Genomic DNA, 25,521 nt, shown 5'->3' on the forward strand with positions numbered 1-25,521 from the left:
AAACATCTCTTAATCACCACAACAGAGCACTCAGCATTTGCGTAACACCATTCTAAGCAACTCAGAGCAGTAGAGAAGTGCAATTACATTGTTTTTTAAAGGTAATGGCATAGCAGAGTTAAACATGTTGGTGTTAGTCAAGGATTAGGACCTAGGAGTCTGCTCCCACCACCTAAGGAGTTGGCAACGTGAATTTAAATATGGTCAGTACAAAGTAATGGAGAAGACCTATCCAGCTTTCTAGCCACCTCTAGCTGACAGAGGAAACAAACACAAAAAGGGTGGTCTATATCCACAGCAGAGACCATCATACCTTTGTCATGATGATGCCAGCCTCCTGCATAGTAATCCTGGAGTACTTGAGGAGGATTCCAGGTATCTAAAATATAGTCTACCTGGTGCTGCTTACGCCACGTCAGAGACTGGCAAAGGATCTCTCTTGCTTTATCAATGTTGAAATCCCGGGCACGGAGGAATCTTAAAATGTGCTCATCCTTTGGGATCTGTTACAAAGGACACAAACAGCAAAACAAAAACAAACACCACAACTTTGTACTCAAGGTTTGAAACTAGCAGAACAGAAGGATGAACAAGAGGAGCTGAAAAACCTTAGCACCAGGGCAAGAGGATGGTGTAGAACACACAAAGTTAATCTAGGAAATCAGTCTCTTTTGCAACTAAACCTAAGGCCTGTGAGATATTGCAGGTGCTATCATTTGAAGGATATAAACATTTCATGAGCTCTTACAGTGGTTTACATCTGCATGAGCATAAGAAGTTAGTCCAATTTAAATGAATGTAGAGACAAAACACAGACTGCACTTCATTGCTAAGTAACAGGAAGGCCTGGAAACCGAGACAGATAAGCAAGTCAGAAGCAACTGGAAAACCCTCAGGTTTTCTCTCAGAAGAGATTTCCTCTTGTGAGATTTTCTCACAAGAAATAAACAGGAACTTACTTTGCCCTTGTGTGTCTCTTGGAGCCACTGTCTGAGCCGAATGAGGCAGCTTTCCTGCATGGGGGTCAAGTCGCCCAGATAACGTTTGATGTAGTCTGCATCCAGCTTGTCTAAAGAGAGATGTACATGTGATTAAAGTGGTCCTGAACTGACCTAACCAAAACAGCAACTGATCTCATATGCTGATATCTGAGACAGAAGTGGTGGCTTTGTGCTCTTTGCAGAGTTGAATGAAATTTCCCTGATCAACGCAAAGAGGAGCAAAGAAACAGAGTTATCTTCGTGTTAAACTGAGAAGACTCATTCTTCTGCAACTAAGAAAGAAGTTTATAAAAGGCGTTTACAAAAGCTTTTTTTTTCCCCACAGTATATTCAGACTTGTCAATTCACAGCAATCATAGGGCTTGATTCTTCTGGAAATATTATAGAAGCTCTGACCTAGACCTTCCAGTGCAAAAATTTTCCCAAATTCCATTACTGACAGCAGAAAGAAGATAGAACAGAATATTGTGACCAGGGAACTTTCCTCCTCATTATTGCTGCAGTTAAACCCATCCCAGAATTTCTGGGCAAAATGCCGGCTACTGATTTGCAACCTAATGAACAAAGAGAAGAGCTTCTCCACTCTTCTGATCTTCATTCACTAAAAAGACAAGCTGATAACAGCTCTTCAAGCTGATGTTCAAGTTTTCAGCTACCCAGGAGAAGTAGCACAGTGCTGCCAAGAGCCTCTGCAGTACAAAGAATCCCACTAAAACAAGTCAAACCAGCATACCATCAGGTGTTCCTGCTGTAAGCTCTGAGGGGCTGCTTGAGGTGTTGAGGATCTCCTTACTGTTCAAGCCCTCCTTTGTGGCAGAATCTGGCACATTAATAGCAGGTGAAACTGGTCGTCTCATGTGGGATGTGCTGCTCTCCAGTTTACATGCAACAGGAGGAGTCCAGCGAGGAACAAAGGTTATTCCTTCTTCCTCCAGCTGCTTCAGGTAGTACTCTATTATTTCCTTTCCCTTTAAAAAGGAGATTTTACTTCAGCTACTAAAAATACCTTTAGACATAAAAAGGATTGGTCTGGAAACCTTTTATGTGGCCAGACCTCTCTAAAGATTCCACTTCCAAATACAGACCTACACACACACACTGCCCTGGGCTAAAGAGTAACCGGCCCAGCTTTCTGACCACAGCAGCCTGTTACTTAGCAGCAGTTACATTATCTTTCCATAACTTAGAGCCAGGCACCTAATTCATGGCTGCAAGCTCACCTTTTTAATATTGCTGGTGTACTGCTTCATGGCAATCTTTTCCACTGTGCTTTCAAAACCAAAAAAAGATTTTATATCCAGACTTGCTGACTGTTCAAAACAGGTCCAGTCTTCATTGTCAGGATGAACCTAATATTTAAAAGGAGGTCATACAATCTAGTTATATATTTGGTATTCTTTTTCCTCACAATGTTTCAAATGACATTTCATCAGGTTCACAGAGTCAAAAATACACAAGAGGAATTTGCAGTCTTTTGCTTCATTTGCAAAATACAGATGGGAAAAGATAACAGTAAAGAACAATTGGCTGAGAAGCCCTCCTGTAACCCCCACTGCTGGAACAGAACGTGTTCCTAACGAAAGGGAAGGGTGGAGAAATCCTAGTGCACGAGCCAAGATACAAGAGACCAACAGGTTTAAATAATTAACAGTATCTCACTGTAGATATGAGTTGAGACTGTAGTGTATCCGTGGAACACAGTAAAATACTCCACAGTGAACTTTCTGTTCCAGCAGGTTAGGCTGACAGACCAGGCCAGCTAGCTTAAGGACTGCAGCAAGCAGAGTGTAAGCATTCCCCAGCACTGCAGTCTAGACGTGTTTGCAACAGACAACTGCAAGATTGTTCCTTCCTTGACCTACAAAGTACCAAGGTAGAGAAATATTCTACTTTGTTCTCCTATGATAATGCAACAGAAAAGTAGTGTAAACTTCTCATTTGGTCCAGCAAACCATCAGGGAGGCTTTTGCTACTATCTTGCCTTTTAAAATTTTGAGTGTCTTCCACAGGAACAACTGCAGACTGAGGAGTATTTTTAATGGAAATAATGGAGAGCTAATAACAAAAATAGAGTAATAATCATCATAATAAAATAAAGTAATGGTGGCAAGTGGTTTTGAATTCCAGTGACCTTTCAACCACATTTCTGTGAAAAACTGAAAAAATAATGGCTGCACATAAAAAAAAAAACTATAGTGCAAATAAAAGGGTTACATTTGCTAGCTTGCATTTAACCTTTAAAATCTATTTGAAGTTTTACTTCTATGAACACGTGCTATATTAGCCTATGAGTACTTCCTAAGCTACTAAGAAAAAAACATGAGCAGAACATGCAGCAAGGAAGCCACCACACTCCTCTGTATCAGAAAACACCTGCACTGAAGACCAAAGCCAGCCACCAGTGAAGGAGTTAGGTTAAAACACTGCCGATGATGAACATTTGAGCTGAGCAGAAGGCAAATAAAGCTATGTTGAAGTTTCCTTTAGCAGTTCTGTCAGGGTATCAACAGCCTTGACAAGGCTCACACTGCTATTACAGACCACAGATCTGCCTAAACAGAGCTGTCAAACACAGCAAATTGTTGTGTTCTGCTACTGAGAAGATGCTCAAGCAAAAGGGTGCCAAACTTGTTTCAGTTCTTCAAGCAAGCATGTTACATTTAACACTGACAACAATTATCACTCACGGTGGTATGTTGGTTATTTCTTCTTGCAAGGCAAAAGCCAAGAACAACCTAACTTCTGTTTGAGTTTTGAAATCTAAACACTGACTTAATTCCATCTGTAGCACCACCAACAGCCTGTTACTCACTGTGTAGGAGCAGTGCTCGTTAATAATGACTCTGTTAGAGAAGGTTTCATTGTAGGCTTCTATATGCAAAGTCCTCTCCCGTCTGTTCAGAGAATTCTTCTGGACAAAGTAGACGTAATCCACTCCTGCAATCTGAGGAAGATGCCACAGATTCTGTTAACATACAATATTCATGTGAAATTATATAATAAAGAACAGGCACTTCAAGCCTAATCACCTTTTTCAACAGCCGTGGTGCATCTATATCCAGCTTACAGCGCCGTTCGATCACATGGATGGCTCCATCCTCACTCTTATATTCACTCACGGTGTCGCTGGCTACAAACATAGGAATCAGTGGGCATGTAGGAAACCTCCTCTCATAAGCCTACAACAGAAAAAGAAAAGCTGTCATCACAGTTAAGTCTTGAGGGTGTGGATAGGGTTCCTTCACTGACATCACCAGCATCTGAAGGCAAAAGACCATTGATACCTTTTGCAGAAGGGATCCCTCCTGGCATCCATGTTATAGTTGAAAGATCAGAGTTCATTCCAAGCAAAGCATTTAATATGTTCTTAACATAGCCCTACTTCAGTAAAACAACACACAAATCATGGCCCTTCCCCACCCTTCCCCCCAAAAGGAAACTGCCTGTTACACATAACAACCCACTTGTCAGCAATAACAGGAAAATAAGACTCTCTAGTTCTAAAATACCACAAGACAAAAACAATTACATGTTGGATTAGAAAACCCCTCACGTTAATTATTGGTGTTTCACCAAGCTGTCTACAGGGTTTTCCACACAGCTCCCAGAGGTCTAATAAAAACATTTCAGAGCCTATTTCTTAAGCTAGTGGAGCTCTCAAGTTCCCTATGCATGGAGTATTCACGATCGCAGACTGGACTGGGTTGGAAGGGACCTCAAGGATCACGAAGCTCCAACCCCCCACCACATGCAGGGCCACCAACCTCCACATTTCATACCAGACCAGGCTGCCAGGGCCCCATCCAGCCTGGCCTTGAACACCTTCAGGGATGGATGGAGCAAATGATGATTTCACAGCACAGTTATGTTACAACATACGATGACCCTTTCCAATAAGACAAGGCCATGTCACACTTTTGGCAATTGGAACTTTTTGCCACCGTGCCAGACAGCAATAGCTGTGCCTCCGGTTACAGGACAGAGTCATATAAGTGAGTTGATCCCTTAAATACTTCACACACATAAGGAAGATAGAATTAAATTAAGCACATTCAGATATAGTTTAAAATCTAGAATCAGTAACACAGGTTAAAAATAAAAAATAAAAAGGGAGTTATCTGCACTAAGAACACTGCTGAATTTTAGTTTTAGAGCCAACCATGACTGGAGGGTACAACATCACTGTTATCTTCTCCTTTTCATAGCCACTGGTATCCCTCTGCTTCCCTCTCATGAAGGGCAGTGATATCACCAATGTTTTACCCTCTTTTCCAAACAGTGAATTCTTTCCTCTTTGCCATTAGACTCAAAACCTTGGCTATGGTAAAGAGGCAGGAGGTGCAAGGCGCCCCAGTGCAGAAATCCGAGAGCCAAGCGTGAAACAAAAGCCTTTAAAAAGAGCTAAAATATGCACTTTGTTCTTTTAAATCTTCTTAACTGCTCTTAATATAGCTGGACAGCAGCACAGGAACAGCATCAGCAGGGAGAGGGTGTGGAAGAAAATAAGCAGCAGCTGCAGAAAGCATGCAACCACGGCCCTGGGAGAGAAAAGGTCTCTTAATTCTCCTCTTATAAGAATAAAAATACTTAGTTTGCTACCAGATTCAATTGCAGCAGCGTTGCTGTGGTGACAGCAGTGCAATGCACTGAAACAACGTCAGCTTTTCTCCTCTTCATTAATATTTTTTAAACCATTTTTGCAGCAAGACCGCCCTGAGTTCATAAAGCTCCTCTGTAACCCACTCTAAATACAACCAGAATGAATACACACACACTCCTTTCTCCCAACCTCTCATTCGCGCACAGCTGGTTTTGTTTAAGGAAGAGAAACAACTCCTGAGCTCAGAGACAGTGACAGAAGTGGCAGAGGGTAAGTGCTGCAACACAGCAGCTACAGCATGGAGCAAAAACCTTTCACAGTTCTAAGGGAGGACTGGTCCTGTTAAAACACTACAAGAGTTTGCTTACGTGTGTGATGAAGGTCTGCTTTTGAACAAAGCCCCTGTGTTTTTGTGGTCGTCCAGGAGTGCCTCAGCCCTCTCACTGAATAACAAAGCCCCAGCATTCAGAATTAATTTAATCACTACTGCAACTGCATGGATTTGCTGGTTTTTATTTTCAAGGCCAGGCTGGATGTGGCTCTGGGCAGCCTGGGCTGCTGGTTGGCGACCTGCACATAGCAGGGGGTTGGAACTGGATGAGCGTTGTGCTCCTTTTCAACCCAGGCCATTCTATGATTCTATCCTATGATTCCATTTGAGGACTTGGTAACAACAATTAGCCACTTCTTCCTCAGCTTATGAAACATCTAGCATTTCTCTCTATTTTTGAAGGGGTTTTGTTTGTTGCTACTATATACGACAATGAAACATCCCCACTGAGGAGCCCCTATAAGCCTCTGCTGTCTCACTGATTGCACATATTGATGCATTTCTCATCTCAGTCCTCAGAAAGCTCCTCATTTGCCCTGTGAACGCTTGCAAATTGCAACATTACCTGTTGGAAGGGTTTATTGAACTGCAAGCAAAAAAAAAAAAAAAAAAGCCAAGAATTTGTTGTTCTGAAAGGCAGGACTGAGCTGAATGCATTCAGTTTGGAAGAGAACAAAATAATTAACGTCAGAAGTTGGCAAGCTCGGTGCTTACAGCAACAAAGTACTTGAAAGTTTCAAAGAGATTAACAGCAACCCCAGAGCTTTTCTTCCCTAAAGAACGTGCACACAGTATTGAGAGCTGCTCACAGTCAGATTCATTGGGCTCTGAAGTCAGGCTGGTTCTATTCAAGTTGTGTGCCACCAGCTCTTGTAATGCATCATTCCTCAGCACAGCATCGTTTGAGGAGAATTATTGCAGCATGATTATATGTGCAATTACAACAAACTGCAGCCACATCAACATTTTCTATCTGATTTAAGCACTGCCGTCTCTTCCACGCGTGGCAAACAGTTCTCTCACAGTGCAGAGCAGGCAGGAAAAGCTGTACTGACTATAGGATACTGAGAGATTTTCCTTTGCATCACAGATCAACAGAAGAAAACCTGCAGTGTAAGAACGGCACAGCAATCAATAAGAGACACGTGGGTCAAAGCAGCACATGTATTGCCAGAACTGGAGCTATTAGAAGAGCGAGAGAACATAAAAAATACCAAATGCTGCTTCTCTGCTTGTAATAGAACTGATTTGTTCTGTATTATTGAGGTGTTTTAAAAAAGAAATTGTCTCAAGTCCAGCTTTGTGGGCAGGAAATAACTAAATTGTGTTATCCAATACTTCTTTAGCAGCCTGATAAAGCAGGGTGTACATTATAAGATGCCACTGTGTTTTCCCTATATGATAGGTCTCTCTTTACAAATCTAATCATTAGGTGTTACACACCTTCCTCTCAGCACTGCAACTGCACTGTACAGATACAATCACAAAAGCCAATTATTCCCTCAAAAGCAAAGCAGCTGAGGCAATATTGCTGCTGCTCTGGGACTAAATGCACGCAGGATGTTACTTCGCTGAACTCTTCTGTTCTGTCACCTTTAACAAAGAGCTTAAGTGGAAATCCCCCTATGTAGCAGAAGTCAGGAGGGCAGCAGAGCACACGGTCTGCAGCTGGAGCTGGGGGGGACACGAGAGGACACAGATGCCCTGTGGGCAGGGCAGAGGTGGATGGGCAGAGCTTTCAGAACCTTTAAGCCTGCAGCGCTGTTGTTCCCTAAATCACCCCAAAATTAACATTTCCCACCAGCCTCAAACATTTGTGTACTCCTATTTACTGAAAGGTGGCATGGTGTATTCAGAAATACACTGCCCAAACTTCAGATTTCGTGGGCCCATTACATAAACCCCAACTTTCTTAATGCGTGTAACAGTAACAAGACTGACAAGCATAATTTCCACCAGAATAGTGCATTAAAAGCCTGTTCTCCAACTGCTTCCCTTAGCAACTCCTGTTCAGAGTCAAAATAACAGGATTTTACTTTCATCATTTAGCTGTGCTTAAAGACACGAAAGCAATTCAGAAGTGACACTATTTTAAACCCATCGCAGTTACTTCTCACACCCAAGCAAACTGCACTTGCTCCTGCTAGCCTTACATTTCAGGATTGCAATGTTAGCAATAGCAGGATCCTCCCAAAACACCAACTTCAGATCAGTTGGGGATGATCCCAACCCAATTTTCAGGAAGACTGAAGACAGTGTTTTGACTTTTTGCTTCTCAAACCACACCTGAGGCCAGCAGAGAGGTCCTGACCATCTGAGAACAGCAAGGTGCTCAGCCCTCTGGGAAACACCAGTTATTTATACACAAGTTACTCAGCTTCTCTGGCCAGGTTAATATTCCCTGTTGAATATATTAGCTTCCCATACCCAGGTCCTGGTCTCCTGTCTTAAAGGATATGGATCGTTCAGTTTGTTCATTAAATAGATCAAAAATACTCCTACATACACATAAAAGAAAATCTGACAAGAGCTTGCAAGCAACCTTTTGCTATTCTGTTATTCTTATAGCGCCCAAATCCTACAAATAAAGATTTAAATCTGATAAACAAGTAGGAATTTTAGTCATCACTCAGAAAATTAAGCGTGCTGATGATTTTCTTCAGAGCTAGTTACATGGAACAGGCCAAGATGCTGCGTTTCTCTTTGGTCACTGCTCAAAATGGCAAGAGAAGCAGCCTTTTAAAAGTAGCACAGCATTCCCCACGGGCATCCCAAGAGAGGCTGGCATCCCGCTAACTGAACCCGCTCCTCTGCTGTTGGAGTGTGCCACGCACAAACATTATTCCTGCAACAAATACCTGACCATGTTTGGGTGCTAATCTGCAGGGGCACACCAACATCCTCCACACTCTTCTACCCGCTGCAAGCGTGTGGAATGCGAGTTGTTTATAAACATATAAGAAGGGTCACTGGAGCACCAGCCTGACAGCCTGCATTCCAGCAGCTCCATCATTCCTGGTATCACCAGGTGCCCTTCCTCCCCTGCAGATCAATAGGAAAAACACTGGCTCCTTGGAGGCCAACCAAGAAGCTTCAAATTCCTGGCAGCTGCATTTGAAATGAAACAACTTTGGATTAACTCTCGCAAATCAGCACATACCTTCCCATCCATAATACACTGCTGTTCATACCTCTCTGTACAACAAACACAAATTTAAAAATCATTGCATATCTCAACACCATGTATTTCATGCATCAGTTTTCAGTTGGAGTTAAGAGGAAGAAAGTGGATGGGAAGAAGAAAATATATATACCTCAAGAAGGTCCAGAAATGGCTTCTAGCTAAGTTAGTATTCCAGTCACCAGAACTGGAGTGCAGTTTAGGAAGCAAAGTCTTTAATGCAGTAGTCAGCTCTTTAGAAAAGAGCCCTGCTGTGAAGCAAGCTCAGTAAGGACAAACAGAGCTCCAAAATTCCCCTGCTGCAAGTCAAACCCCTGATACCATACAAGAAGCACTGCTACACTTCGTGCAGTTAGCTTTTCTCATCAGCGTGGCTCTCCACTCGTAAAAACAGTAAGTTTAAGTGTTTTTTCCTTCCTCGTTGCATTTTTAGTTCATTAAATGTTCTAATTTACCAAAAGTGATTTTCTTCTTTCTGAGAACCAAAGGCAGCTTGGCAGTGACTCGGTACTCGGAACTCACTTTCTTTGGAAAAGACCAGGAAGGCTTTAATTGCACAAGACTACAAATGAGGTTTCTACAGGACTACAGACAACCCACTGAGCATGAAAGAGGCAGATTCAGACCAAAGAATGAATTAGGGGATAGCATTTAAACTGAAGTTATCCACGTGCACGCTTCTAGTCCTTGACAAATAGGAGGTAGTTGAACCAACCTTATTTTTCACTTGTTTGCAAGTCTTAGCCCAGTCTTCACTACCACCACAACTAGTCAGATTTTTAACGTACTGCTACAATGACCCACAGCTGCAAAGGAAGGTGGGATGTATTCTGGTGCATTGCTTCAAACAAGAACTGGCTGACATTCACCTGGCATGTGTGGGTACCTGAAAAGCCCCACACCCCAACCTGCAGGCACAAGGCATTGCCCAGTAACTCCATCATGCCTTACGAAGGTGGCAGCTGCATCTCGTCCTTTCCTTCTTCATCCCTCTCCCATCCTCCCTCCAGCCCAGTTCATTTTACCCTGTTATTGAGGAATAGGAACACTGTATTCATGCACTGTTCCCTCGTACCAGATGAAATTTGGCCTTTAGGTATTAATGATAGCTATTAAGTGTATCTGAGATAAAATAACTCTTCTATAAGTTACACAGAAAAAAAAAAATCAATAAGACAAGTTGATATCAATAAAACAAGCATTCTGCTTATTTTAAGAGGCTAAAAAGTTCTTGTTTATTACACATAAGTACACAGCATTACTGACCTGGGACTTCCTGATTAAATGCTCATCAGTGTATGTAGAGAGGAAGCCTGCAGCACTGGAGCAAGCAGTAATTGCACTGCTCCCACACCATGCACCGAAGCAAAGCATTCCCTTTGTAATGCAGACGGCCCAGCTGCCATCTATGTCACACATGTGCACCCCAGTATTGAAGTTCTGAGACGGAGCCAGTCTAAAACGTTCATTAAAAGGTGCTGTTATGCTTATAGCATTACAAACTGTAACTGTGCTCCCAACACCCACAGGCATGGAGCAACCTGCACTCCTCACAGCCTGTGTGCCCCTACCTACGCTGAGCAGCACTGCATTTCACACACATTTCGTTAGCAACACCAGGGATTCACTTGTTAGAGTAGGAAGTGCTAAGATGCCCTCTTATTTGCAGTCCTCTTGTCTCTGGAGAGGTGTTGAAAACAGCCAAGCCAATAAACTGAGCTTTGTTAGCTTACATCTCCTTCAGAGGAATAGGAATTCCTGAGACATCCTCCAGGAAACGGAGAGCTGAGGGAATTGATGCCTGCTATAAGCAAAGCTGGACGAGAAAACATTTCCTGGCACACATCAAACCATTAAATTCTCACTGCTGACAGCTCCTCTTGTCACTTGAGAGCTGGGTATGGAAGAAAAGTTTTTATTATATGTACAAAAAGAGTATAATCCCTAACACGCCTTGTCTTCTTCTGATGCTCTGATAGTTGTTTAAAGGAGTCCTTTTGATTTAATCAGGTTCAATTGAAAAGGATCTAAAATCCTACATCGCTATGAATGACCCACTTAGACCTGTGCAAACATCCACACTGAAATAGGAAGGGAGGAGAGGGGAGATTTATTCCAGTACATTTAAATTCACACCTTAGTCTAACTATGTAAAGCCTTAAGTTTCATTGCTGCGTTTGAAGAGAACAGAATTGTTCTGTTCTTTTTCACATTCAGCTGCTTCAGAAGCCTGGAGTATTTTAAATAACTACCCAGCTATGTTTCTTGCAGGTCTCAAATATATCCTACTCCTAAGCAACATGAACACAGCCACTGAGAAGCTATTAAAGCAATCTTGTTGGTGTCACCAAAGAATAAACACTGTGTATTTGTTCTACTCAATAGATTTAAGAGGCCTGTCACATGAAAAACTGGCACTGAAATTCCCTGCTTCAATTCAAAAGACAGCGAGGAAGCTTTGGATTTTCACATCCATTCCAGAAATTCCTGAAATAGAAAGCTGGAAGTATCTGAAAACAAAGAAGACATGAGCCACAAACATGACAAAGTAACCCAGCACACAGACTTAACTCAGATTCAGTAGCTACTGTGCAATACCACGAGGACTGCTCTAAAGTAATACCTCCTCTATTTTATTATGGTGCCCATGGCATCACAGGTGATGGTGGTGGTATGGAGGCAGAGGTTCAAGCTTCCCACCAACATCCCATTACGTTTTGTTGCTGCTGTCTAGAGGTAATTGTCTGCTTGCCTTTAGATCACCATCACCCCAAACAGCACTTACCTAAAACACGTGGGATGCATGCAGTGAAAGCAGAGCAACCTTCACTAACAGAGGCACTGTGGCTTTTGCACAAGGAACAAAGCTCCATTACACACACCAGGAAGCACCGACACTTTACACACCTCTGCAGACACAGTCCAGGCTATTTCACACCTACTTAAGGTCTCAGATGTCTTCAGCAGGGTTTCAGGTACAACAACAGTTTATACACTGCCATCAGCTATCAGGAAACACAACTGAGATGGCATTAGAAATGAAAGGGCAATAATTGCAATAGCTTGCAATTAGAGCTGCTGACACAACATGTCCCACACCACCTGGATTTCTGACAACAGGACCTTTTCACGTGTTAACACTGCTCCAAAGCACTCCCAAGTGAAAGCAATAGCACTAACCAGCAGTGGTGTTTCTGGTCACCTTCCTTCAAGCAGCATTTCCATGGTTACAGTGTTGATCACTACTGGCTTTAAATACATTCCAAATATAGATCAAATGCACAGCTTGGCATTTTAAACAGCCCTAATAACTACCCTGCAGGCCAGCTCTTGTGAGCCAGCCCTGAGTCTAAGGCATAAAGCACTTAAATAGCACTCTGTGTTCGCTCCTGAAAAGTTAGCAAGCATACTGCCTCTTGATCACCCAATCAACTGTAAAAGCAATCACCAAAGCTGGGCAGACCAGTGAGGAATCATCACTGAAGTGCTCATTTCTCTACCACGCAAGCCAGAAATCCAAAGGTTTTAAAGGACTGCTTATTAAAAGGATGTTCCATTTAGAAAAGTGCCCACAACTTGAATATCTGTATAACTCTGTGCTTATTATTTGCTCATACAAACTCATAAAGCATTCGTGATAAATTTGAGTTATTCTAAAAAAATAAAAAATAAAAAAAATTGTATATTTGCTTAAGATCATCCCAAAGCAAAAGCAAGGTAGGGAATAGAAGGAAAAACTGCAGGAAACTGGAGGGAAACTGCGGAAAGCTTCCTCTGTCTCAGGATGCGCAGTGATGTGTAGGCTACAGAGGCACTGAACCAGTTTCAGAAACCAGTGTTACTTTAATATTTTAATATTTCATTAATATCATTTAGACCTTATAAATAAAGCAAGAGAATCAAAACAGGCTGTGAAGCAATCTTCTGGATTAGTGGAATTTTCCTGGTAACTCGCTGCTGAGTTACACAACTGTGCTAACCAACTTACCCAACTGAGCGAGGAGCTCTGCCTGGCAGCACTGGAAGAGATGGGCAGGCACAGAAAAGCTCTGTTCTAAAGACAAGTCACACCACCAACACAAGCTCTTTTAGTACAGCACAGTGCTTTAGCCCTTCAGTACGTGCATGGATACCACTTGATCCCTTCCTGCATGGGTACTATTCATTAGCTGGTCGTTTCCATTTCGGAAAACTAATCACTGAGAAGCTTTACCAGCAAAACTGTAGTGGCATGATTGCTCCATGCAGATGCATATAAAGAAACTGAAAGGGAACTGGCTCATAACTACCTAAGAAACATTTTGCCACATGCAAACACACTTTTCTTCCAGATTAAAAAAAAAAATAAATAAACTTCTCCTTTATTCCAGCTCTTCCATAACTTACACCTTTATTCCAGCTCTAAAAAACTCAAGATTTGGCAAGCAAGCAAAAAAAAAAAAAAAATCCCACAGTTTGGAGAGAAAGAGCCTGACCTTGACACAAGGACTAACGTTCTCTCTTTTATCTGCAAAAAATCTTCAGCCACCACAGGCATGCCTCAGCAGGGCTCTAATTGGAAGAGTGGTTTCTTTATAACAGATACGAGCCACTTGTGGTTTGCTTGAATAAATTTGCACACCTGAAACTGTGTAATACACCTTCCTACCTGTGAGAACCTGAATGTCCACCTTCAGAGAACACATGAGCGAATAGGGCAGATCTGAGGAGAAAGTGGGTGGCCACTGTGAAAAGTTCAGTTACACCTGCTTGCCTCGGAGATGCTTACAAGGAGAGCATTCATTCTTTTCCTCCCTTTGAGAAGTCTAGAGAGCCTGAAAGAGCCCAGGGCACAGCACTACTCCACTAAGCAGCAACTCTCACAGCTTACAACTTCATTAGAGCTGCTGCACAGTCTCGAGACATGAATCTCTAAAACAAGAAGCTAAAAAAAAAAAACAAAAACAAAAACACATTGGGCAAGTTTCTTCCTCTAGGAAAAAAGACAACTAAGGACAGAAAACCCCAAGAGGCTGAATATAAATAAAGTCACTTTCATCTTCCTTTGGAGTAAGCAAGGAGAGCCTGCTCACTCAGGTTAGGCTGGCTGGTGACTGGGAGACCAACAGTAAAATGCTGGTTGGAAAGGGAAAAAAATTAAAAAAAAAAATCAAAGAAAAAAACCTGACATAGTTGTGGTCTGAGTTAAGATGGAACATCAAGGACAGCTAATACAGTGCCACTGATATATGTCACTATTACACACTGACCTTCATTGCCCTAGTGGGGGTAATAGCGTGAGATTGACTTGCAATTCCACTTCAACATGTTTATATTAAACGTGCAAAACCATTCTACAGAGAAAATGAGTGTTTGCTCTGTCCGTGTTCCAGGCGAGACAGATGGAAATCAGTTCTGGCTCAGAAGCCACGTAGCTCTGAGCACAGCGCTCGGTTTGACAGAATGTGCCTTGCAATTAGCATCAGCTTCACTAGCTGCTGGGAGAGGAAACTTGGCTTCTGACCCCAATTGCACAGGACACGGCTGCTCTGGTTCAAGGTTAGAGTGCTCTGGCAAAGAGGCTGACCTCCAAAAAAGCATCGCAGGAAAGCTGGCCATGGGCCAGTGAAAGCTGAAATGCTCTGAGACAGCCGCGATGACCGGGGAATGTCAGCTATTCTCAGGCACTTCCTACTTCTCCCCATCTTGCCTTCTTGCCTTCTTGCAATGGCAATATATAAGCCTTTCCACAGCACAGAAACATATCTTTGAGGTTAAGATACACACGTGGAAGGACTGAAGGCCATTAAAACCTCGTCTTTCTATTGCTTGTAAATAACCACAGTACGTCTTACAGCAGCTGAACAGTGACAACTTCGTTCGTTCAGCATTGCCAGCAGGCATCCCCTAACGTACAGGATACAGCACACTGATATGCTGATTTCACTATTCAATTTCCCCATTCCTCCCATTAACAGAATTTGTCTGGATCCTCCGCAGTCAGTTTTACTTTAGAATTCCACTGCAATTCTGATATGTCCACTGAGGATTTATTTTTGGAACTGCCACACTTCCTTACTGAGCGCTCATTCCATACTTCAGGCTTACTTTCCTAGATGCCAGAACTGCTATTCAGCAGGGTTGTTTTTGTCTTAGAATCACAGACACTTTCACCAAGCAGCCCTATTAAAACACGTTAAACATATGGAAAATACATATCTCCTTTATAAAATTATTACTGTGCAGACAAAAATCTAGTTTAATGGTGGGAGAGGGAAGGATGGCTGCAGTGTTGCTACAGGCTCAGAATTTCTCTGTGAAATATTAACAGAAGGTCCAGAGCCTCTTACTGCCACAAAGAACCAAATCTCCTGATCTCCATGCTGATCAGCCCCAGTTCCTTGCCACCCCTTGCAGAGGTTCAGCCAAACAGGTTTGGCTTCATTGTCAGACTGCACCCACCAGGTTTCCATTTGGCCTCCAAGCAACACTGACTGTGCTCTACCAGGATTTGTAGATCAGCTGTCTGGATCTGGTTTTTGGACCAAAATATCAGCTTCTAGGTAAAACAAGGCAGCTGTACTCTACTAAGCAAACCAATAAAACTATTAACTGCATCAATTACATCGTAGCCATTCACTAATGTCAAAGTAATGTCATCAAAACACAGTATGATGGGGTCTGGGACCTGCAAAAAAAAAAAAAAATTACCTCAAGCTAGAAAGTTAAATGCAACACTGCAAACATGTACCCTAACCTTACACATCTGATTTCCCAGGAAAAGGCTCAGAAATGTTTGAAGATGGAAGCTAACAGTATGGAACAGCAATGTCTCATATGGAATCACAGACTGGGACTCATCACCATAATAAGAACTTGAGGTCTGAGGGAGGTAACACAAAGCTATGTAACGAGCAAGGAGCATGATGAATGTGAGCACAGAGCAGGTGGTGTGCAGCCGAGCCAGGCTCCAGATAAAGGATATCTCTCTTGACAGAATGTGTCATGAAGCACAGCCACCTGCTGGAGGGTGTCATGATAGAGAGCTCGCTTTGTTCCAGAAAAGAATTGGGTAAGCACGGGAAGCCAACCACATATGGTGCTATTACACACAACAGGCACTTTCTAGACTAGAAGGGCTGTCAAGACACAGCTGTAGATTGAAAATGTATCAGAGACAGCATTAGCACACGTTTCTCTCATCCCTATCCTCTTCTCTAGAGGGATGCTGCACATAAAACATCACTGCTAGGTGCCACCCCTGGCAGTAACCAGCTAACATCACTGCTAGGTGCAGCCCTGGCAGTGGAGGTGGTGCAGCCTCTGCACCCCACATCTGCTCACCAATAAAGTGAGAGAGATGCCACCAGCTTCAGAAGACAAGGCAATTAAAGAATAATCGAGATTCCTTTGATTCGTTTCCTAAAAAAGAATTAAAATCATAGATCATAATCACTCCTTTGTTCCTCACCCTCCTTCAGAGTGAGGAAAGGCAGACTAAAGGTGGAATCAGTTTAGTCAAAACAGAACAAAAGTTCAAGTGAAATTGCATTAAGTCCTGTTCATTGCAGCCTCAGTAGCTGCACCACGCAGACCATGAAACACTTCAATAAGTAATTTCATAGAGCCGTGCGTTCAGTAATGAAGAATTTATCCACAGGCCAACAAATTGTACAGCAAAGAGAGAGTTTTGCAAATTAAGAAGCAGGATTTATACGCTGTATGGAATAGCCAGCAGAACATCCTCTGGAAAGGATTCCACTGACTGATGTTCCTGAACTGGAACAACATTTATAGCATTCACATTTATAAACAAAAAAGCACAATGCATTCAAGGAAGGAAGTGCTCTCATCAGGAAACAAATTGTTCCCCTTCTGTTGTGGCATAAACAAATATAAATAGGACCCATCACCATCCTCACCATCACTGGAGAAATGTTCGTTTTCACACAACGAGATCCATTGGTACCAATGCAATATGAAGGATTACAGCAGCAGTAAGCAAGGCAGAAGGTTCCTAGCCAGAGAGACCAAGATGATAAGGGAATTCTGCAATATAATCTCCAAACTCTTACACAGAATGATCTGCACCAAAACCACCTATACTTAAGTGGTGAGACTACACATAATATCAGAATGAAAACACTGCTGTAACTACAAAAAATAATGATAATTTGGGGCTTAACTTCAGAAGTCTGACCATGACAAAGTCTGGATGTACTAATTTTTGAAGAACCCAATTGAATACAACGAGCTTTTCCTTGCCCCTTCCCACAGTTCCTGTGCTATCACAAGAACTGAAGCTGGCATGCAGCAATACCTTCTGAGATTTTTCTTTTCAAGTTTGCTGATACGCAGGCTCCTCACTTAGGTCTTGCTTGATGATAACTTAAGAGGAATCCAAGACACAAAACATTCAAATCTGAAGTTTCATACATGAAAGACACCACAAGACTGCAAGACACTACATTATTATTATTTAATTTTTCTAAGGTCAGGACAGATTCCTGTTCATACCAAATCAACTCACGGAATCTACATTTCCATTAAGCACAACATGCAAATACTGTGCCCTGCTGAACACCACCAAGCCAAAAGAGTGCTGCATCAACTTTCCAGCAGCTCCTTCGTTTAGCCTTACAGCAATCAGCTTCTGCACTTTTCAGGCTGCAGATCCTTAATGATTCCCCACGGAATCAGGGCTCCCTGACAATACCATGCTGACTTGCTCTTTCTCATGGCCAGCTGCCATCATCTCAGCAACAGCACAGGAGGGGAAGAGCACCTGCTCCCACAGGGTGCCCATCAGCCTCAAGTGAGCCTGCTGTGGCAATCAGGCAGACAAAGTCATTGACCCTTTGTTCCAAGATGGCATTTTGAGCAGCTTATCTCCCTGCTTGTGGGTGAACTGCAGCGTCTTTTGCAAGGAAGTGTTGAGAACAACCTGGTATGCTAACTTGGCTGTAATGAGAAACCACATATTTCTTCTTTCTCTGACCCCTAGAAGAGAAAGCCCACAAACCACAAGCTGATAACCTCTGTGGATTGGGCTGAAATCACTATTATTGAGCAAAAGGGATGCAAAGAGAAGCAAAAAGCTTAGCAACTGATCTCAGATTTTGGAGGCCTGAGCTTGCCTATAGCTTTGTAGGAAGTCTGCTCCACACTGCAGCAGATCCCAGGTGGTGTCAGGCAGCCCTTGAAATGCAGACTTTGGACCACGTTGCCATCATATCCTCCACATGCTTCTAGGCACGACTCACCTCAAGTATATTGATGACAACTGCAACAAGCAGCATGCAGATTATGAGAAGGAAGAATGATTAAATTACTTGTAATAAGTCCTACTTAATGTTTTACCTAGCTGCTAATGTTACCTGTCTTAACTACATCATAAAAATCAGATGAAAAGAGTAATTCAGCTTAACAGCCTAATTCCTCATTTAAAATATACACAAAGTAATTTCAAACTGCATGATAAAAAATAAAGATGAGCTCACTTGGGAGAAAATAGACCATTTAAGACTAACCTGTAATTAATTTTTACTTAAGCTAATTTCCTTGTAAATTCCCAGAAGATTCATTCTATATTCAGAACACAAGAGTTTTAAGATCTGGTCGCCTTCCTCCTTCCAGAAAAATACTGAACTTCAAGCGAGTGCAAAGCAAAAACATCAATCCTGGTTATGAAAAATCACAACGCACCCCTACATTCCGTGTTCCAAGATCTGGACTCTGATTTAATGCGACTTGTTGAAAGTCCTGAGGGACTGCTTTCAGTCCCCGAGGCTCTCCTATCCCATCCTTCATTGTGTACTTGTTCCTTCTGAGCATGTGAGCTCAGATCTGTCTGCAGCTCCTTCAGCTCGCAGCAGGAAGAGCTCTGCAGGAAGAGGAAATGCAGATTATTTAAGCTGGAGGTGCACATAACAGGCCACACCATATGGAAATACCTCATCCCACGTCTGCAGTTGATATCTGTGATCTCTAAATTAACCTGTCTGCTCACTGGATGTGATTTTAGAATCTACAAATAACACCGTATCTTTGATCCACAAGATTTTAAAAGCCTGTACATGTGCTTCTTAAGGCTAATTGCATTTTAAATTACAAACATACAGATCCTAACCGTGGTACCATGAGCATCCAGGACTCTGCAGAACATACTAACCATTTCCTTTCTCCCATGCATTCAACATATTTTCAACTCTAAACGTTCCTCGGTTGATTATTAGACCGTAGAGCAACACTTCACACCAGTGAATGGCTGCAAAGCATGGAATTGAGTGCTTTCAGAACAAAGCAACAAGACCAGGACTGGCACAGATTTTTCTTCCATCGACACCTTTCAGAGTTTGACAGTAGCAGTGTTTTAGCTTTTAAGGCATAAAAGAACTGCCAAGAAAACCTGACTAAACTGGGTGGAGAAAAGTGCAGCTGTCAGCTACAGCCAGGTCATGTGCTTGCCCACAGAGAACAGGAAACTGCTAGCCATGGAAATATCTAGGCATGCCATGAAATAATATGTAAATTGCACAGTAAGCAGGCTGCTAAGTCAATATCTTTCCCTAGTGCTTTGCTTAACTCTTATGTTTGTTAACAACAGCTCTTTCCAAACAAGTGGCCAAAATCTCATTTGTTCATACAACACGTTGCAAACACAACAGACCATCAGCAGTGACATCAAACAGCAGTTGAGCTGTAGACACTGATTCCAAAATAAGTACATCCATACAAGGTGCTGTTCCATAGCTCTCTCACTAATGCATTTCCAACAGCAAATAGGGCTGAATTTTCAGCAAAGCCAGGAAGCAAAGCAGATGAGGGCTTGGGATTTGAACAAAGGAAGGGAAAAGAGCTAAGCCTAATCCTAAAATTAAAGAAACTACTTGACAGTGGTAAACTTCAGACTGCATTCCTAACTCCCTTGTTTGGCTCCAACACCAGGTTTTTTTTAACAGAGTGAAAACATCATTTTAGGTATTCAAAAGGCAGCAAACCACCTTTGAAATCTCCTTTTGGAGAAGAGAAGGTTCTGGGAAGACCTCACTGTGTCCTTCCAATACTTGAAGGGAGCATATGAACAGGAGAGGGATCGGCTGTTTATGAGGCTGTACAGTGATAGGACAAGGGGAAATGGTTTTAAACTGAGACGAGGAGGTTTAGGTTGGATATTAGGAGGAAGTTTTTCACCCAGAGGGTGGTGAGGCACTGGAACAGGTTGCCCAAGGAGGCTGTGGATGCCCCATCCCTGCAGGCATCCAAGGCCAGGCTGGATGTGGCTCTGGGCAGCCTGGTCTGCTGGTTGGTGACCTGCACACAGCAGGGGTTTGGGACTGGATGAGCGTTGTGCTCCTTTGCAACCCAGGCCATTCTATGATTCTGTGATTCTAAAGTTTGTCTCTGCCACAGGCAGACCTGGAAACCTCAGCTATCACAAAGCAACAAGCTCTTACAATGCACATTAATTTGACTAAACATAATACTTATTATTTAATAGTTTAATGCACACTTGCTGCATTCAGTCATGGTACTAGTCACACTTGTATCCAAAACTAAGTAATTGGGGCTGCAAATAAGACGTTTTGTAAGCAGGCTGTAAGAGCATGATGTTCTCCATGGGGCTTCCAGAACCTCTCAGAAAAGCCCTCAGCTCTCTGGACATTCAGTGTGAGGTTTTTTTGTTGTTGTTGGGGTTTTTTTTGGTGTTATTTCTTCAATAATCTTATTTTCCATTTGCATGAAATCCCATGATAGCAGATAATTCGTTATTTGAATTTACTACGTTAATTAAACTCAAGGAGAATTACTTAATGAGTGCCTGACCAAAAACAAGCTGTGAATCTCCAAGGTTAATTTTAGCCTTGTCTTCAAGAGGTCTTCAAGGTTCAACCTCTTAACTGGCTTTTAATGGGAACTTATTGGCTGAAAGCACTACATGATTAAATGCAAACTCTTTTAAGATAACATTACAATTTCCAACTTTGGTAACTTGACAAAAGTTTAAGTTTAAACTGTCATTTTTCCACATTTCAGCTGCTTTCAGTACTAAGTAAACTTAAATAGGAAAAAATAGATTCTATTCAATCTGATAAACATCTGTGCAAGTGTTCATATAGAGAAATATATGTACACACAGTGTTCAAGGCATTGATTATGACATATGCCACAGAGCTGCCAAAAATCATCACGTCATAATGCAGAGCCACGTGGCGAAGTTGTGCTGCCAGCACCAGGCATGTCAGACAACATGGTAACTGCTGGTCGATGATTCTAGAAGCTTTCCAAGCCCAGGAGATGCTTCATTAAAAGATTTGCATCCTGTTCTTACTGTTTTCAAAGCAACTTAGATATTATCCAAAACCACACAGCTCATCAGTTAAAATAAATCGTCTTCACGGAAGTAGCTTATGTTAAATTTTACGTAGCTTGCCTTTAATGTTAAAGGAAGGCAAGAAGCACAAAGCAGTGCATCTCCCCAGTCATTTCCTACAACTGCACTTCACCAATTCTAGACTTGAGAGATAAGGGGTTGTGCCTTGAAGAACATTGCCAGACACGCACTAGGTTCAACAGCTGATTCTTGGATTTCAGTGGAGGAGCAGAAGAGAAACATTTCCAAAAAGAATTAAGAAAGAGAAAGGATTCCCACATTTTAAAGTCTTTCTATCGTAACTGTCTGCAAAATACTTGTCAATCTTTGTCTAGGTCCAAGTGGAATTAAATCCAGTTTTTGGTCTTAATATTACTGGGCTCATCCTTCAGAGAGAGAAGAAAGCTCCCCAAATGAGAGCAATGTGAACAGAGTGCTAATTGTACTTCATTCTCCCCTCAAGAACCTCTTTGAAATCCTTGATGGGAAAAGTAGGCAAGTAGGAAGGTTACTGACCTTGAACCAAAGGGAAACAGTACCAAAAAGCATCAAACCATCAGATACTGTTCATATTCTTGGAATAATTTGGCTCACAGAGACACTCTTCTGCATTCTTCAGGAGATACATTAACAGTTTGGGTAGATTACCACATGCATTAAAAACCAACAAGGTAACAGAAGTAACATGGCAGAAGGATGGCCACCCAGTGAACACATTCTGGACAAGTTCAAGTAATATCTTGCTGCCCAACATAGATAAAATAAATAATATTATCACTAATCCTGACTTCCAGTCTCAGTAAGTATCAATCTAGCTGACTTTCTTCTTTATAAACATTCTTCTCCTCTTTGTTCACTGTTTTAATCTTTCACTGATTGTTCTTTTCCCCTATAGGTGCATATGCAGTATAGCCACCTTCCCCTTACAGGAGAAGAAAAAAATCTTTCATGTAAGAAAAGGCTAAATATTTGCTAAAAATTATCTTGGAAGTTTTGTAATCCCCTAGATACAGAACAGCTTGAGAACTCAATAGTCTGAAGTGTTTCCAATTACACCCAATTAAGCACTGTGAACAATCCTGAGGTCAGCTCAGTACTTCAGCTGAACATATCCTGGAAGATTTCGTAAAAGAAGAAACTGTGCCTTCCTCTCAGCAGCAAGGTAAAGGCTCCTCAGTTCAGCAAAACCTGCAGAATTGTGTTCAAGACACTCAACTCTGTTCAGTGTTCTTAGAATTAAAGCCAGTATACTTCACTGAAGGATAAAGAGTTGCATGCACAGATTTAAATTCTAGAAAGCCACTTAGCTTAGATATCGTGATGGGGTAAGGCATTAAAAGATCTTCAACATATCACAGATTCTTATGAAAATAACCATCCTCTGACTTGAACTGTTTGCAAGAGCAAGACCTGCAGGTGTTCAGTGGAGGCAGTCTCAGAAATATGATAGAAATTGAAGTATTTCACCTGGTGTGATTTAATCCATTTTTTGCCCAGTGACTGCGAAGGATCACTTCCATAAGGAACTCTGCACTTCAGCCCATGTGATCTATCTAAATATTTACACAACAAGCACCATTAAAACTCTCCCCCAGAGTCATTAAACACAGCTTTTTCAGCAAGCGAAGCAATAATAGTTATTTTAGATTATTTACATTTTAACTGTTCTTATCTGGTAGAAGCTGACCTGACTGCTCCCCCACAAGTGCCCTTCCTAACTCACAAGAAGCACAGTTGTGGTTTTGGCTGAATAGCCTTAAAAATGTCAGACCGACTTCCTCTTCATTTTCTAAAAGGAAAAAAAGAAAGAGGAGGAGGCAGAGAAAGAGAGAACCCAAGTTTTTTTTGTTAGTTTTAATACTAGCACACAAACCAGCAGTCATGCAGCCAAGAAGCTTTTTGGCTATCTCTCTAGCCTCCCTACTTTTTTTCCCCTCCCCACAAGGTACTGCCCCTGCTCCCAGTGCTGCTTCCTCTTCTGTTCACACTTAACCCTGCTTTCATGGCTTCTTCTGTGTTCTCTATTCTTTTACAGCCCATATGAACAAAGATGCCACCACAATAAGCCTTTCATCAATGTACTCGATGCTTTCTCCCAGCCTAGAATAGATTGGCCCCAATGATCATAGAATGATTTGAGTTAGAGAGGACCTCAAGGATCATGAAGCTCCAAGCCCCCACCACATCCTGGGCCACCAACCTCCACTTTTAATACTAGACCAGACTGCCCACGGCCCCATCCAATCTGGCCTTGAACACCTCTAGGGATGGATGGGGCATCCACAGCCTCTCTGAGCAGCTGTTCCAGCACCTCACCACTCTCTGTGAAGAACGTCATCAAGGTGAAAGCACACTTCAAAGCAACTTGTGCTGTAAGTTTAAAACAAAACAGTCTGTGAGCTGTATTGAAACTTGTAGCAAAGAGGATGTGTTGTATAAAAACACTCTGAGGAAAAAGGAAACAGTCAAAACACACATCTCCCATATTTGGTGCATCAGCTCAGACTTGCGTGTTCCATAGCACCTATCAATGGTGTCCAGCTCAAACTGAGCAACACACAGAGCTACTAAGAGAATTTAAGCAAAAATTGATACTTACAGCCATAATCAACTCAAAGGGGTGTTTATACACCCGTATGGGTGACTGATACTTCTGCACCATGGCTGCGGTTACGAAGGGCAGCTCCAACCTGAAAAAGAAACATTCAAAACCATTCGTCAGATGCAAGAAGCCAGTTTTAGACTCCTCCTCAGACAGCAATTCCAGCATAACATAACAGCACTGCTTGCAGTTCTCCTTTCACAGCTCCACCAAGACTCCTCAATGAGTCCCTGAAGAGCCGTGTGTATTTTTGTTAGAAACGAGATGCCGTTCTAAAAAAAAAAAGGCACTAAATAACACGATTTCTGCCCGGTTTTAGTGACAGAGGTTCAACATACGTTGTGGCTGTTCACCTCCTGTGCTGCTGCTGGGACAGCGCGAGCACCTCGGGGCAGAGCACGGCTGGGCTGCCAGCACGGGGCGGCTTGGAGCCGTTTGGGATCGGCGTCGTGAGGAACGGGAGAGGTAAAAGTATCCCAAACGTGAAAACCCTTCGCTTTCGGAACGAAAACAAAAAGGAGATCACAGCAAACGGACATAAGGCGTTCAGATATTGGTGCCAAAGGAGCAGAATCAGCGCTTTTCAGACAAAAACTTGGGGAATGTCTGCAGTTCCTCTCTAAGGTTCATTTCCTCCCCAGACATTCCAACGCACAGCCGACGAGGAATCCACCGGCACCGGACCCAACCTCACCCCAACGCGATCACTTCCACTGGCTTTACAGCAACACACCGCCAGGCTCATTTTAACGAGAAACGGCTTTAACACAACAACTTCGCGGCACTTTTCTGTCTCAGCGCGATCCCTCAGCCCCTTCGAGCAGAGCTCAGCCCGGCTCACGGAGCGGCGGCACCGCGAACAAAAGAGCCGCGCAACAAAGCGGCGCTGCCGCCCCACACCGGGCACCTGTTGGGAATCGCGGGGCCGAGGGCTCCCCGCCAACGCAGCGAGGAGAGGAGCTGAGGGCGAAGCGGGCTGGGTGCGTGGGGCCGCGCGCAGAACAGCCGCTTACCGCTTATTACAGCCTGCCGTCACGCCGCCCGGCCGCTCGCCGCTCTCCTCATGTCGGTGCGGGGCAGCGCCGCCGCCGGTTCCGGCACAGGAGAAGGAGGAGGAGGAGCGCAGCGCCGCCCGTTGTTAGTGGTGACGGGGCGGGGGGCGGGGCTTGGCCGCCGGCCAGCTCGACGCATGCGTGATGGCGCAACGGCGGGGGAGGAAGGGGGGGACGGGAGCCTTCGCTTCGCGCTGTTGTTGCGCCTGCGCGTTGCGGGTCGCTGGTACGGGGGGGTGCGCATGCGCAGTGCTGCCCATGGCTTTGTGCGTGGGGGCTGTTCCACGTGGAGTTGTGGCCTGTGTTCGCCCAGTTTCTTCCAGCTGGTCTTAAGTCCTTCGTCACTCCCCTCAACGTGGAGCTTGTGTTACTCGTAGGAGGCAAAGCTGTATCTCAGCTGCA

General features: G+C 43.1%; 1 protein-coding gene across 1 annotated transcript in view; it reads right to left on the reverse strand.

Annotated features, from left to right (window-relative positions):
* SEC14L1 (SEC14 like lipid binding 1) overlaps window positions 1–25,233 on the reverse strand; it is a 37,288-nt gene extending 12,055 nt beyond the window's left edge. Inside the window, exons 1-8 of the mRNA XM_010721272.4 lie at window positions 25,081–25,233; window positions 24,065–24,155; window positions 4,031–4,180; window positions 3,814–3,945; window positions 2,222–2,350; window positions 1,735–1,969; window positions 960–1,069; window positions 314–503 (exon numbers count right to left, since the gene is read on the reverse strand). Coding sequence (XP_010719574.1) covers window positions 314–503; window positions 960–1,069; window positions 1,735–1,969; window positions 2,222–2,350; window positions 3,814–3,945; window positions 4,031–4,180; window positions 24,065–24,127 — 1,009 coding nt within the window. The 5' untranslated portion in view covers window positions 24,128–24,155; window positions 25,081–25,233. The remainder of the gene's footprint in view (window positions 1–313; window positions 504–959; window positions 1,070–1,734; window positions 1,970–2,221; window positions 2,351–3,813; window positions 3,946–4,030; window positions 4,181–24,064; window positions 24,156–25,080) is intronic.
* Window positions 25,234–25,521: the final 288 nt, after the last annotated feature.

Source organism: Meleagris gallopavo, chromosome 20 (assembly GCF_905368555.1).
Source record: "Meleagris gallopavo chromosome 20, MGAL_WU_HG_1.1, whole genome shotgun sequence".
NCBI classification, from domain to species: Eukaryota; Metazoa; Chordata; class Aves; order Galliformes; family Phasianidae; genus Meleagris; species Meleagris gallopavo.